This window comes from Lonchura striata, chromosome 2 (assembly GCF_050655825.1).
Source record: "Lonchura striata isolate lonStrDom1 chromosome 2, ASM5065582v1, whole genome shotgun sequence".
NCBI classification, from domain to species: domain Eukaryota; kingdom Metazoa; phylum Chordata; class Aves; order Passeriformes; family Estrildidae; genus Lonchura; species Lonchura striata.
The window spans coordinates 60,625,630-60,641,596 of NC_140704.1; the positions used below are offsets into that span (position 1 = coordinate 60,625,630).

The window sequence follows — 15,967 nt, forward strand, 5'->3', positions numbered from 1 at the left end:
CACCCTCGCGAGCCTCCTTCGCTCCCCGTGGGCTGGTTAATATTCATGAGCCGCGCGCGCGCGGGGAGCGGCGGACGGCGGCGGGATCGCTCGCTCCTCGCCTGCCGGCCCCCCTCCTTAATGGCGCTGGCGACAGCCGGGCAGCGGGACTGAGCCAGGCACCGGCGGAATGCTTCCCGCGGCTGCTACGTAATCCCCCCCCACCCCCGGGACGCGGCGCCGCGCTCCGTTCGGCCCCCCCGCGCCGCGCCGAGCGGCGCTCCCAGCAGGGCGGCGGCGGCATCCCCGGCCCCGCGGCGATGGAGCCCGCGCAGCAGCGAGCGGCAGAAGCCCCGGCGGCGGGAAGCGGGCGGGGGGAGCCGGAGAGCGGCTCCCCGGGCAGGAGGAGTCAGGCGGACAGCGGCGCGGAGCCGTCGGGCGGTGGCGGGCAGCTGGACGGCAAAGCAGCCGGCGGCCCGCGGCGGAGGCGAGGGGGAGCCGGCGGCTTCGCTCCTCCCGCGGCACTGGCGGCCAGCGGGACTCCGGCGGCCCCCGGCGGGGCCGGCAGCGCTAACTCCCTGCTCCTGCGGCGGGGGAGGTTGAAGAGGAACCTCTCCGCCGCCTCCCCCTCTGCCGGCGGCGCTCCGGCCCCCTCGCTGGGCACCCGCAGCTTGGACAGGAAGGCGCTGCTGCTGCTGAAGCCGCCCCGGCAACTGCAGCCCCTGCAGCCCCCGGAGCGGGACTGGGTGCGGCGGGACCTGCAGCGGGGCTGCGTCCACGTCTACGAGCGGCACATGAACTGCTACCTGCGCCCGGTGCTCTGCACCCTGGAGACCACGGCGGCCGAGGTGGCCGCCCGGCTGCAGCAGCTCGGCCACCGGGGCGGCAGCAGCGTGGTGCGAGTGCTGGGCAAGGCGGGCGCGCCGCCGCCGCCGCAGCCCGAGCCGCCGGCGGGCCCCGCCGAGGCGCCGCCCGAGCCCGCGGCCGAGGGGCTGCGGCCGCAGCCGGACGAGAAGCCCAGGAGCCGGCGGGGGACGCGGAGCGGGCTGTCCGGAGGCGGCTGCGGGGAAGCGGCGCGGCCCGACCGCCTGCCGCTGTGCAGCGGCGCCGAGGAGAACGACTTGGCCGGCGGCCGGCCGAGCCCGGCGCCCTCCGACTTTAGCCCCGGGGCGCTCCCGGCCGAACTGTACCTTGCCGGGCCGCCGCTTTCCTGCCCCTCCCTGCTGGGGGAGCTGGGGCCGACCGGCTCCGACACCGAGAGCTTCAGCCCCAGCGCCGAGAGCGTCTCCGACCGGCTGGACCCCTACAGCAGCGGCGGCGGCGGTGGCTCGTCCTCTTCGGACGAGCTGGAGGTGGAGCCGGCGCCCCCCGACGGGGTGGAAGAAGCAGGTGCGGAGCCGGGCCGGGGCCCCCCCTGCCCGGGGGAGCTGTCCCCGGGGCGGGCAGGGGGGGTGCCGGCGGGCGCGGCCGGCGGGCGGGAGCAGCCAGCGGGGCCGCCCGCCCTGTATGTACAGCTGCACGGGGAGACCAGCCGGCGGCTGGAGGCCCACGAGAAGCCGCTGCAGATCCAGAACGACTACCTCTCCCAGCTGGGCTTCCGGGACCTGTGGCGGGTGCAGGAGGAGGGCATGGACTCGGAGACCGGCTGCCTCATCCGCTTCTACGCCGGTGAGCGGGGCCGGGGGGCGAGCGTGGGGAAGGGGCGGGAGCCGCGCCCACCGCCCCAGCTGGTGGGGCGCCGCGGTGAGCGGAGGGCGTGCGGGCGGCTGGGCGCTGCTCCTCCGCCGGGCTGTCGCGGGGAAGGCGGCCCGGGGCCGTCCCCTGTCGCGGGGAAGGCGGCCCGGGGCTGTCCCCTGTCGCGGGGAAGGCGGCCCGCGGGTGTCTCCGCGCCGCGCCTGGGAGGGGCCGTGCCGGGAGGTCCCCGGCGGCGGCGGGAAGCGCTGCCCCGAGCCGGCCGCCGGGAGAAGCCGCGGTGTCCGCGGCGCTCAGGCTGCTCCAGTGCTGTGCCCGGGGCAGCCTCCCCTTCCTTCAGCGCTTCGGTAATGGAGGTCGCGCTGATGTTGTTTTCCCGTTCCTAGTAGCGGCACTGGGCGTTCGAGGTTAAATCAGCCTTGATCTACTACTGCTTTCCCTAGTGACGAGGAATTGTATCGGTGCCGCTGCCGGGCGCGGGAGGTCGAAGGTTCGTTCCAAGTGTTTGCGGGATGCCGGCAGCTGGCTCACGGTTTAGTGGAGCTGTGTGCTCGCTCCGGGGAACACCCAGCCCGCCCCATCGCGGAGCCGAGGGCACGGCCGGCTCGCTCCCAAGAGGGAAGCCCCGCAGTTCTTGCTCCTGAAATAGGTTACCGCGGTGCATTCCTGCAAACAAAATCCTGCGCTTGGCTTTCTGCGTTGTTGGCATCAGTTTTTCCCGTTAGAGTGATGAGACTTCACTGAGAGACTGAGGGCAGTGAGCGAGAGAAGTAGGGAAGCACAGGTCGTGGTCTTTGGAAGCGGGGTGGTCAAAACCTTTGTAATGAAAAGGGAGAAGCTTCGTAATGCAGCTTTGCTGCTACAACATACAATACAGAATTTGGAGAATGTTGGGTGGAAAAGTTAGCTCCCACGTTGTAATTATGCAACCTTCTGCAGTTTTAGGGAGGTTTAAAAATACCTTGTGTGTCAGTTGAGTTGGTTTGTGTCAAAGACTTACTGTAATCTCAGAACTTCTTGGATTTTAGCTGTCTTATACATCTCCTCAAAAAGAAAACATTCTTTAATGTCCAAATATGCATTCACCTACCTTTTAAGTTTTCCTGTGAAACAGGTAAATGTGATATCCCGAGATGAGGTCATGCTAGCAAAGTAGCACATGCCATCCATCCCCTTGCTGGTTTGGCTGAGCAGGATGGTCCTTCAATGAACCGTGAGAATTCAGTGCTTTAACGCTGAAAGATACAGAGATTCTTTTCTCGAGTGAATTCCACTGAATGTCAAATGGAGTTGGTAATGGTGGGGTGGGAAGGAGAACAGTAAGCTGGATAAGTGCCCTTTTTTATTCTGAAGAGAATGTGGGAGTGGTGGCAAGTGGTCAATTCAGCTTTTCTTCAGATTTTTCTGATTGTACAATGACCCTGGCATAAGTAGTATTTGTTAAGGGAGTTGACAGAAATAGGTTAGATGCATGTGGGTTAGAAAGTAGCTTTCTTACTTTTTTTTTCAGATCATGATTGTGGTCTTTTGTGTTTCTTTGCCTGCTCTTGAGGATGGAAGTCAGCAGGTGATGCTGGGAGGGATTGCTTCCTTTATTTCCCACCCCACCATTAAATGGGGATGCACACACGTGTTTTAAATTGGGACAGCTGTGTGCCTCCTTTTCTAACAGGATGTGTTCTAAAGAAAACACAATCAGGAAGCATAGTGAAGTCTTACACACAGTTAAACCTGTTTGCATGTAGTTTTAATGCATTAAGTGATTAATTATACATGCTAAATGAGGATGTTCCAACTTTGTTTTATTTCAGTGTCTCAACTTGACTGCTAATGTAGCTTGTACATTTTAGGCTTCCTTGTACAAAACTACTGGATAGAAGGATATTTCTGTGAACATACATAGGATTAAATTAATGCAAATTTCTTATGCAAGTTCATATGCTAACAAGTATGCCTCTGTACTTCAAAAGTGCAGCGCTTTTTGAAATCCTTATCTCTTTGAGGGAATCTGTGATCAACATCTAAAACACCTGTGATCAGGTGCTTGTAACAGAAAGGTTGCAGCACCTAATGTACCAGGCCAGCCAAAAAACAGCTAAGAAAATATTACTGACACGTAATTATACTGATTTTATGTAACTGTCTTGGCAAGTTATCTCTGCTTCCTTATTTTATACAAACACAACCCAAAGATGAAAGAGAGGGAAGGAGAGACACTTAAAAAGAATACACATCAAATTACACTGGAAAGGGGAGCGATTTTTTTTGGCCTCAAAGTTAAGTGTTTTGCTTTGGAGAAATACCTTTTTAATAAATGATCCTCTAGCATCATACCCTAAGGAAAGCTTTAAAACAGTGATTTCCTGTTTGCCTAAGACTTTGTTGATTTAAGTGGCCTGGCTTGTCCCAGTGGATAGAGAACCACTAGCATCTCTATGCCTGTAATTTCCTGCAAGCTATCTCAGTAGGATTTGGTGATACTTGTCTTTTGCTGATGTGAAATTATACAAACCTAGGTTGGATTTATTGCATTGCTTCTAAAAGGAATTCTTTCACCTAATCCCCCTGGAGTAGGGAGAGAAGAGAGCAAAGTGATGACTTTGGTTTTTGTTTTTTTTTTATTTCTGAGGAGAGACAGTTTTAAGACTGGAAGACGACTGTATTGAAACTTGCCATTACAAATTCCACATAAGACAATATAGCAAATAGTTTTAGTGATTGCTGTAGGCTGGTAATTTCTCCTGTTGTGGGATCTGGAAAACAGAGATTAAAAAATTATTGGTAGGAAAACTGCAGAGATTCAGATTTTTCTGCTATGACAAAACAGTTTTCTTAATAAATAGCAATCCACAAATATTCTGTAAATGAAATACCTGATCATTTAAAAATCCTCAAAACCAAAATGGGACACTAAGAAGGTAAAAGTGCTTCCTGTACATTGCCTTGGTTTGTTGCAGCATGTGGTTAGTGCATGTTTATTCTGGTGTCTCCTCTCATTTTCTTCCTTAAGAGTATGAATGTGGTTGATTTTGTCAGTGTCTTGACTCTTAAGCACTAAACAATAACACCACTGCTAATACAAAATCCCCTACAGCTTTAAGGGGCTGATCCTACTTCCTGTAACATCAATTTGAGCAAAACCGGGCATAAGTGATTGGTCAGGCATGTCAATTTTTCTCTCTGTTGAAATCTATCTCAACAAAAGGTTATGTCCTCAACGTTTGAAATACATAATCTCTATTTAAAAGGACATGGTTAAATAGCTTTCTGCTGAGATACTGTGTGACTGAGTTATGGAATTGTGTAAGAATCCATAGTGGAATTACAGTCATGATATTGTTGCTGGTAGACCAATAAGGTCAGACATCTTAAACTATTCCTAAAACCTCAAGAGTGGCTATGATCCAGAAGACTTCTTGCAAGCAAGTTATAATATTCCTTATTGCTTTGCAAAAATAATTGTTGCAGTGGCCTTGATATCCTGATAATTTGCATGTAGAAGGAAAAACAGACTAACACAACAATCTCATTAAAAGCTGCAAAACTGCTTATTGTTTTAGATCAAAGATAAGCAAGGAATTTTATGCAGTGCTGTGTTCTGGAGCTTCTGCATGGCAAGAAGTGTGAGTAATATGATCCTGGTGTTGGTGACTGGTTCAGTATCCTGGTCTTGGAGACTGGTTCAGTACAATGGATGTTTGAGGCTTTTTTGTTTTAGTGCTGAAAGGTAATGTTGTTTCTGATTCTGGCACTTGGCCACCATTAAATTCTCTGCCCCCTGATGAAACATGGGGCTTCTGCACCTGCCTGTGTCATTAAGTGTATCACTACTTTTTCAGTAAGTGACTGTCTATAGGCAGAATACTAAGAAATGCCAGATGTAATTAAGGGTGTTAATTTTGCATCTGGCTGTCAGATGTTATTTGGGAAGAGATCCTTTTGGCTCACGTGACCTTTTAAAAAGCTGAAGAAAAACGAATCTAGCTTGGTCTTGAAGTATGTTATAAGTGATGTCAAGTAAAGAAAAAGGGAGGAGAAGATTTTGCGTCAGGATCAGTTGCAGTGCTCTGATCAATTGCATTTGCTTGCCTTAAAGAAAAATAGACTTTGTAGTTGGAGTCATACTAAGACTTACAGCTATATGGATGGAAACACAGTTTTAGATGCTTAGTTTAGAAGGTGCCAGACGCTAGGCAGTGCAGAACTTTGTGGAATGTATTGAATTGCTGGCTGCTGTTTGTGCTACTTGGTGAATAACTCAGTTCAGCTATTTAATATGTTGATAAACTCGATTTAAGGTGACTAAGTGCCATTATGGGGGGGAACATGCCAGAGACACTCTTTTTATTACTGAGTGTGGGAGAGCCACTGTGCCCTAAAGAGCTGCTTTTGGAGCACTTGAATCGTTCTGACATCTCATATCTTTAACATGAAAGGAATTAGTTCACGTTAATGTGAATGGATATCTTTTTGCAGGTGTGATTGGACAGGAGAGGTCTCTCTGAACTTGTCTGAAACCGAAAGGAAAAACAACCTCTGCCTAAGGCTGCTATTATCCTGATTTTTTTTTTTTTTCTTCCTAACATGACTCGGATGAACATTCTTTACCTTGTAACCATTTATGAGTTGGCATCTCTTGCAGAGAGAAGTAATACCTAAAATTTTCCCCTTTGGGAAATTCTCACTTTTCAGCTACATAGGAGTTTAAATCTGGGCTTGGTCCATGTCGGTCCCAAGTTAATGACATTTCTAGTCCTCTGCAGGAGAGTTGGTTGCGTTGCTTTTGGCTGGCTCCACCTGTTCGCTGCATCGCCTTTGCTTCTCTTCTGTTAGAATGGGGTTTTTCTGAGGTAGGCAGCGTTCCTTCAGGGAGGCTCTCGGGCTCCTAGCAGGAGGAACCATGCAGATAATGCTGGAATGCTGGTGCAGCCGCGGCTGAGCTTTGGTATGTGACAGCTGTTAAGTACAATGGTCTTTGCAACTTTTAAATTCTGTTGTACTCCTGGCTAGCATCCATAAGTTAAGTATGTGTTAAGTACCGACACGGGAGAGATTTTAGTGTGATGTACATAGCAGTTACTATATATACTGAATATGTAGTACCTAATTTGGTATATCCAGGAGCTGAATTTCTTCACTGCTGCAGCACAGAATATGGCATTCTTTTTCCTTTCTTTTCTCTTAATGTATTTTGGTACTGTCCCTCTTGTAGTTTTTACCAATTATTCCCCCTCTTTTTTTTTTTTATTTTTTATTTTTTATTTTTTATTTTTTTTAATGATATAAACATCTTCTTGATGATGGAATTTCTGATATACCTAAGAGCCCTTCTCTAATTAAAGCATCCATCTGTTCTATTAGCACACTGACAGACTGCTATGCATCTAAAGCACTACATGGTTCTTGGGAAGGTGCTACTTAATATTGTGAAAAAAAAAAGCATTAATTTGATTCAGTGTTAGCAATTGGTGTGTGCTTGTTAACTATCAAAACCTACTTTAATAGTTAAAAAAAATCTCTTTATAAAACAATATAAAGAGATACTTATTTGTTATTTAAGTGGTCCTGTAGAGAACAGGCATGTGTAAGATAACCTCTCTGAGCAGGTCAATTTGAAAAATATATGCATGCAGAATTCCATAGAATAGATATTTAGAGATGGAAGTCCTGGAGACTGCTACTTCTTATACTCAGCTTTCTAATTTGGAGGGAACCTGTGCTTCACATGCTTACAGCTTAATTTCCCTCTTCATTTAAGGGGTGATAATTTCAAATAACTATTTAAGCTATTAGTTTATTAATTTAGGGGGAGGGAAAGAAAAAGAAACTGAAGACTGACCATCTATTTGCCTTTGACAGAAGCAAAGATAGTTTGACTTAGTCTGCAGTGTTTCATTCCACTGCTTGTGGAATGGGGCACACTGGTGTTTTAGTTCAGATCAAAGTGCTCGTGTACTTGTTTTCAGCTTCCCTGGAGTCAGTTTCATTGCTGTATTTTAGAACTTTTGCTCAAAATGAGCATTTGCACTCTGGGAAGCTGTTTGTTTGGAGTAGCTCTGTAATAAGTGTACTCTTTAAACCAGAGCACTGAATGCTGTAGTTACCTTTGAGGGTATTTTGGTAAAATGTTTTGTGTGTGTGTGTATTCCAATGGAATTGATTTTGATGCTTTAAGTTTGTGTGGGGAAACTTAACCCAAGTAGAAAGAGTGGGGTGTGGTGTACCAACATATCTTAATGTTTGTAAACTTCACTGTCTTGGCCATGTATTTCCAGCTTAGTTTTTACTTCTCCAAGATGTTTAAGACAAATGCAACCGACCTTCATAAACATCTAAAAAGTTTTAAACTCATTGAAAAATTAATGCTTCTTAACCTTTTCTATATTTGTCTCTAAGATAGGCATTCTGAAACACTAAGACCTTCACAGGACATTTAAGAAACATCACAGGAGAACAATAGACCTCATTAAAAAAACCCCAATGATATCTTTCTTATGAAAATCATCTGAGAGATTGGAAAGCTGTTAAAATTACAACTGCATGGTAGTGTCAGTGTTGTGTATAGATTTGAGGTAGTTAAGGTCTATAAAGTTTATGGCAGAAAATTTCTGTGAAAATTCTAGATTTTTCAGTTTTGTGCTTCATTCCAAAGTGCTAAGTTTTATTATTTGTGTAACTTTTGTCCTTAAATAGCTTTTCTGAACAGTTGAAATAGCTGTATTATTATTGAATAACAGCTATTGAATTAGCTGTTATTCAATAACAGTTGAATTAGCTTTTTTTGTGAGAATAATTAGTATGTTTTTAACTAGCAAATAACCTGTATTCATTGTAGATTAGTTATTTTTTTCGATTAGTCTGGCATTTATCCACCGTGGTATCCTAACATAGATACCACTTCCTAAAAATAACTCGTGGCAAATTTGAATTGAACATTTTCCCACTGATTGCTGTTACATACTGAAGTCGCCTTAGGTATCTGAGAATTTTAAACTTAAGTATTGTTGTTTATGGTATATTTTATATGACTCTGTCTACTTTTTATCATATGTTGCTGTATGATAAACTGTGAATGTAAAGAAAAAACATTACTTGCTGTTTGGAACACAGCAACTGTTCTATCATCATGGAGGGATGTATGTGGGTTTTAAATGAATAACAATACTGCATTTTGCTGAAATTCCATTCAGGATTTCAGGTTGGCAAAATGAATGGCAGAACTGGTTTTCTGTGGTGTCAGTGCTGGCACAGCCACTGTGGTGTTTTTTTTTTTTTTTTAAAGAAGGCACTGTCAGTAATCGCCCTTTGGGTTCTTTCTTGTCTGTTATTCACCATGGATGTGGTCACCAGGGCCCTCTGTACTCCCTGCCATATAAAATCATTTAGTTATGTAAGTACATAGTCCAAGTTCTTTATGCCAGTTGTCCCAACCAGGATTTCTTTTGCTTCCCTGATTAGCTAGCTAGCTAGTCCTGATCTTGGGGTCTGATGGTTGAGACTTTCTGCTCCCATGAATGGGGTTAAATATGTGAAAGAATGGGAGTGGTATGTAATCTCTTGGGGATTTTGTACCTCCCCCTCCCCCCCTCTTTCCTGCTCCATTTCTCCATTATTTAGGGGGCAAAAATTGTTCTTTGGAGGACATTGCATTTAAAAATGACAACTGTAAAATCAGGAAGAAAGACCTCCTGGAGTAAAGTCATTTAATTTCACAACACAGCATACTGTTCTTTGAAGCTTTTTCTGTCGATAGAGAAGTAAAATTTCTTCCAGCTGGCTTTGACTTATTTGGAGGGATGCTGAAAATACTCATTGCTTAACTAGCTGTGTGTTCCTCGATTTGACAGCTAAGAATAACTATTTACATATTGATGCAAAATACTGAGTTTCAGGGAATTTTTCTCTCCAGTTTTATCTAGGTTAGTTCTAGGTAGAAGGAAAATGAAAATTGTGTAAGTGGGCAAGAGTTTTAGAGTTTAACTCGAGGTATTTTTGTGGGCCAGAGGTAAATTTGTTCCTCTGCAGGGTATTAATTGTTCTTGGTCTTGTGCGGTGGCAACGGGCGTCTTCAACTTTACTAGGCTCTGGATTGTAGTCATAATTCTCAAAAGCCCGTAATAGCTACTTGAACCGGTTCTTCTCATCTTCCAGCGCTCCAAATGCCAGTGCCAGCTTATTTAAATAAAGACAAAACAATGGGTCTTGGTCCAGGGGGTAATGAGGAGCTGGAATGCCTTTGAAGTTCAGGACCCTGGGCTGTAGGTGTAATTTACATAACCTAATTATGTAATCTGAATGCAATTTCTCTTCCTGTTTGTTTGATTTATGAAGCTTTGTGTCCAAAGAGAAAGAGATAGTAAGACCTGTAATTAAGATAAGTAGCAGACCACTCTTTTTCTGAATGTGTGCTCTGGGGAGGAGAGAATGTAGATGCAGCATTAAGGGTAGAACAAAACCTGTGATTCAGGCACCTTCGGTTGATGAAAATAATTCTGACTCTTTTCCTTTGAAAAAGCTGCATGCTTCTATAAAGAGTAACTATGCCTAGTTCAAACTTATTGGCTCTACTATAAATGGTACAGAAAAGTTTGTAAGTCCTTACCAGCAGCAATTTTGCTTTTATATACATCATGGAGGGGCTCTATCTAAGCAGCTCTCATCAGTTTTAGAACTGCCTTGAAAATTTTAAGTATCTAAGTGGACAGTGAGTTTTCTGATCAGATTTGTGTACAGTGCCATGTTGTTGCTCTCATTCAATCACTTGCTTTGTCTTACTGCCAGATCCTCTCTAACATTTTTCTTACAGCAGATAGTAAGTAGGAGCACTGCATTTGTGCTTAGAGTCCTAGAAGCAGTAAAACTATGTCTGCAATCTACTCACTTATTAGGTGATTGGTCAGCTGAACCAGTGACTCCTTATTGTGAGCTCTTTTATGACTATTGACTCAAATTCATAGAATTGCAGAGGTTGTAAAAGACCTCCAAGGTCATTGAATCCAACCTTTGATTGAACACCTCCATGCCAACTAAACACTAAGTGCCATGTCCTGTTGTTTATTGAACGCTTCCAGGGATGGTGACTTCACCTTCCGGGGCGGGCTATTGCAATCCCTGACCATCCTTTCAGTGAAGAAATTCTTCCTGATTCCAACTTGAGTCTCACCTGGTGCAGCTTGAGGCCATTTCCTCTTGTCCTGTCACTTGTTGCCTGGAAGAGAGGCCACCAACCACCTGGCTACACCCTCCTTTCAGGCAGTTTTAGAGGGTGATACCGTCCACACTGAACTTTCTTTTCTTCCAGCCTTAACACCCCCAGCTCCCTCAGGTACTTCTCAACAGACTCGTGCTGCAGACCTTTCACCAGCTCTGTTGCTTGTCTCTGGACCTGCTCCAGCACCTCAATGTCCCTCTTGCTGTGAGGGGCCCAGAGCTGGACACAGGATTCAAGGTGCAACCTCACCAGTACTGGGTACAGGGAGACAATCCCTGCCTTGCTCCTGCTGGCCACACTATAGCTGATACAGGCCAGGATGCCCTTGGCCTTTTTGGCCACCTGGGCATACACTGGCTCATGTTCAGCTGCTGTCAACCAGCACCTGCAGGTCCTTTTCCAGCTGGCAGCTTTCCAGCCTGTGCCCACAGCCTTCATGGGGTTGTTGTGACTGAAGTGTAGGACTAGTAAGTGATGGAGGAAGGTATTTTTCTTTGTTGTGTGTTACTTCGTGGGACAGACAAACCTCTAGGGGACATCAGTGAGCAATCATTTTATTTATGAAACTTTTTAGGTTGTGTCAGGCATAATTACTGTGTGCCACAGTTGACTTTCTGCATCTGAGTCTGTCTGCTTTCATGCTATGAAGCTTGTCTGATGAAATAAAGATGTTAATGACAAAGTGTTAAGAATGAAGTGGTAGAACATCTGGAAGATGGCTAGCATGTCTAATGAGCTGAAGTTAACAGTCTAGGAGTGCTTGGTTTCTTCTGGTACCAGTATTTTGTGGTCACAAACACTAAAGCGTGATAGTTTGCAGGTTGCAAACAGGACGTGTCTCAAAGAGAAGTTAATCATATATGTGTGGGAGATGCAATTTAACATTTCAAAAATACAAACAGAAGTTTGTTCAAAGCTGCACAGTAGGTAATTATACAAAATTATTCCTGTCTTGTTAGAAGCATGGTTATGTGGATTAAAAATAGATTATTTAGAAGTAGACCTGAGTTTATATCCTTTCAGAGCAAGCAGTTAACATTTTTGTCTTGGGTGTCCTAACTAATAAAAAAAAAACACTGACTGGAAAAAATTGAAATGTCCATGCTCTGGTAAGTTGATGGAATGTGTCTTATTTTTAAATTTTATTTTAAAATATTTTTTCCTTTTTGCTTGTTTGTTCTGTTTTTGTTTTTTGGGTGAGGTGGGTGTGTTTGTTTGATGGCATGAAAAACATGTTCCTTCTCTGTATAAATTAAATAACCTATAGTCTGTATATTCCCGGTTAATAAACAGGTTAATGTAGTACTATTAGTAGTCTGTATTTTAGACTATCAAATACAGAAAGTGTTTCCATTTCAGGACTTCCAGAACACTGGTATCATCTGTATAAGCATATTCATCCCTGCTAAGATTAGACTATAGCACTGAGAACTGCTCGGTGTGTGTCTCTTTAATCTCCTTAATCAAATGACAATGTTAATTCTTGCTAATACGAGAAGAGTACATTAAATTATTTTACTTATTTTGCTTTACGGGTTACATAATGGATGTGTCTCTTGTAAGAAAAATGCTTCAGAATGCTTCTTTTCTGAATCTTTGTGATAAAAGAACCTAGTTTATTTTAAAACTTGCAGCTTCTTGTAATTGAAATCTAGAATGAAAATATATTGATCAGTATCACTAGATACTGTAGTACAGAGATTAAGACATCTTGTAGCCTGCAGGGGACTAGGCCATGTTGTTCTGTGAGTGTCTGAGTAAGTGTTTCTCTGGATAAAATGGTCTGCTGGAACCTGAGGTATATTTGATGTTTAATTTGCAGCACGGGGTGGGATGTGATCCTTTGTGCAGTGCTCTACTGGAGTGTGAGCAGTTTCAGCACCTCTGTGGAAACAGGGAATGCAGATTTGTCACCTTAGTTGTGAACAGCACTGTCTTGAGAGTGTCAGCAGATTGCAAAGCAGAGATCAACTGTAGATCTTTTCAGCCTAGAACAGGCAGCTAGATGCTTCTCCCCACTTTTGCCTTATTTTTTTCCTTTTTTTCCTATTTGTCTTTTTTGCAGTGCTTTTATTTTTCTTCTTTTTCTGTTTTTCCTTTTTGTCTTTTTGTTTTCTCCCCACCTTCTTTTCTGTTTTCCTTTTTTTTTTCTTCTCCTTTTTTTACTGGAAGTTTTTGGACATTCTTGGCTGCATTTACCAACTCAGCCATTTTGTACATTTTGAGTCTTCTTATTGAAGATTTTAAAGGGTTTCTTTTCAATACTCATGTATCAGCAGGCCTCTTTGTGTGTTCCTTATTCTCCTGTGCTTGGATCTCTTAAGGCTGTGTATTAAACAGTTCCACTGCATTACTTGTGGAGAAGAGCATTTTTTCTAGCATGGCTAACACAGGGCTGCAAAAATAAGTGAGTAAAATTCTCTCCAGAGAATCACAGCACATGGCTCTAACAAATTGCTGTCTGTATATGCCAACAATGTAGGATCAGGCAACAGTGTAGTCAAAAGTGATAAAAAGAACAGAGCCTTAAAGCAATTTAAGGTGTACTATACCTTCATATTACAGGAATAAGCATTTGAAAAGTTTTTAGTTGTTGTCGTGGTTTTTTTTTTTTTTTTAAATAAAAACTCCTGTGTCACTTGTCCTGTTCTTCATCCAGCAGAGCATCTCTAGCAAATGTAGTGTTTTAAAAGGCAAAGGATGTGGCTTGGGTTGTCTGTTACAAGAATTTGTAAACTGATTATGAAATAAAGGAAAAAAAGTCTGATTTTGCATAGTAAGAATTATGGCTAATGGTAGAAGAGTTCATGCTGTTATAGCCTTTGAACCTAGAATTGGATGTACTGATTCTTTAGCTTTAGACTGACATGTAAACAGTTGTATTTCATGCAGCACATCCTTAAAGCTTCTGCTTTTTTAGGAATATGTACAGCAGACATGGAGGAGATTCAGCATTTGGCACTGTGTTCTCATGTTTGCTGTCACCAGCTAAGCTAGGCATGATCAGCTAGACAAGGTAAATAAAACATGCAGTTAACAATCATTGTCCTTTCTAAATTGTGAACGAAAGTGCTGCTAGGAGTGTTGTACAGGGAAAGTCTAGTCTCTTTTCATAGACTTGAAAAAAGTAGGATTCCTGGTAGGCAGGGATCTCAGTGTTCAGACTTCTGTCCAGAAGAGGATTGCATGCCAACCATATAAATTTCTATGGGGCAAATGCCAGATTCTGCACCTGGAATGTGGGAACCCTGGATGCACACCCTACCTGGGGAATAAGAAGTTGAAAAGAAGCCTCACAGAAAGAGATCTGGGGATCCTGGTCAATGACAGATAGAATATGAGTCAGCAGTGTGCCTTTGCAGCCAGAAGGGCTTAACAACATCCTGAGGTGTGCAAGGCACATCACCACCAGCCAGCTGAGGGAGGGATTGGCCTGCTCTGCTCTGCACTGGTGCAGCCTCACCTTGAATATTGTGTGCAGTTTTGGGCACCACAGTATAAGAAATACTACAAGCCATTGAAAAGAATTCAAAAGATGGTGAAGGATCTAGAGGGGAAACCTTAGGAGGAGCAGCTGAGGTCAACTTAGTTTGTTCAGCCTGGAGAAGAGGAGATTGAGGGGGAAACCTCATTGCAGCCTACAGCTTCCTCCCAAGGAGAAGTTGAAGGGCAGGGACTGATCTCCTCTGTGGTGACCAGTGACAGGACCCAAGGGAATGTCATGAAGCTGTGTCAGGGGAGGTTTAGGCTGGATGTTAGGAAATCACTAGAATGTGGTTGGACACTCGAACAGGCTCCCTGGAGAAGTGGTCATGGCACCAGGCCTGCCAGAGCTCAGGAAGTGTTTGGAGAATATTTTGAGAGACATGATGTGATTCTTGGGGCTGTCATGTGCTGGGTCAGGAGTTGGACTTCAGTGACCCTTGTGGGTCCCTTACAACTCAAAATATTCTATAATTCTCTATGTCCTTGTCCCTGGTGAAACAAGAACAACTGTAATTTTTATAGAGGTGAGCTGTTCTTGCATCTCTGTGTTTTTGTGATATTCTTAACCATGTTGCAGTTGGAATTGTGGAATTTCCTTTCCACAAGTGGTATTGTTCTGTTACTCTGTGCGTAGGTAATCCTTAATTAGAGATGGTATTTAACATGCTCTTCAGTAGGTTCTTTGGCAATTATACCTTGGCACTATGGATTTCTGGCTGCACTGGTCTTTCTTTTCACATTTTCTTTGCATTTTTCACATTCAGGTTTTACTTTAGCTTGTATCCACTAATTTTCACGTACAGCAGTTGAAAGTCCTTTGGACTGTTCTCTGTAGATGTGACTATTCTGCTGCAAAATACATAGTTTTCTGAAGATGGCTGGGGACTAATATCTAACTTTCATACTTAATGTAGATGTCCATACTAAAACCAATGCTGTGGCCTAAAGTCTTTCATGTCCACTTTTTATTTTTATAATCCCACCAACCTTTTTGGAGCAGAAATGTCTGACTGTAATGATGTCTTCATCCATAGCAGGGAAATAGTGCAATACCCTTACTTTCCTAATGAAATACTAGACAAACCTTGTCTTATCATTCATGTATAAACATCCTGTTCCATCTTTTTGGATTCTCTTGTGCATTTACTTCTCCACACTGGAGTTACAGTTGTCCTTTTGGCAGCTGATGCTGAGGAGAATGCAGCCCTGTGGGACTGTCTGCAGGCAGGCACACCTGGCGGTTTTGCTCTGGGTGGGAATATTTGCTTCCCTTGGTGGTGAAATGCGTGGTGGTAGCTGGTTGCAGGTCTCATTAGGCTGTGCCAGCATGGCCACTACCCTGGGCATTTCACTGTGGTTTGATGAGATGTAGGGCTGTCACCTTTCTGGCAAGGCATAAGGGTGCAGTGCTGCTGTCTCACGTGTACCAGCCTGGGTTCCCAGATCGCAAGCATGGCCAGCTGAACTGTAAAAATGAGTGCACGGTGCTCTGGGGGTCTATTTGGTCTTTCCTTCTGTGTACTATTCTTGCCCTATCCATTTTCCTGTGTGTATGTGAGGCTGTTGAGAGATTTGATGAGCATCAGAGTCCTCAGTTAG

The 15,967-nt window shown here is 44.7% G+C and overlaps 1 protein-coding gene across 2 annotated transcripts in view; it reads left to right on the plus strand.

Annotated features, from left to right (window-relative positions):
- The first annotated feature begins 32 nt into the window (after positions 1-32).
- Positions 33-15,967, plus strand: part of PHLPP1 (PH domain and leucine rich repeat protein phosphatase 1) — a 135,709-nt gene continuing 119,774 nt past the window's right edge. Inside the window, exon 1 of one of the 2 annotated variants that reach the window (XM_021530550.3) lies at positions 33-1,647. In XM_021530550.3, the coding sequence (XP_021386225.3) occupies positions 300-1,647 (1,348 nt within the window). In that variant the 5' untranslated portion in view covers positions 33-299. The remainder of the gene's footprint in view (positions 1,648-15,967) is intronic. The other variant, XM_085571158.1, reaches the window with a different exon arrangement.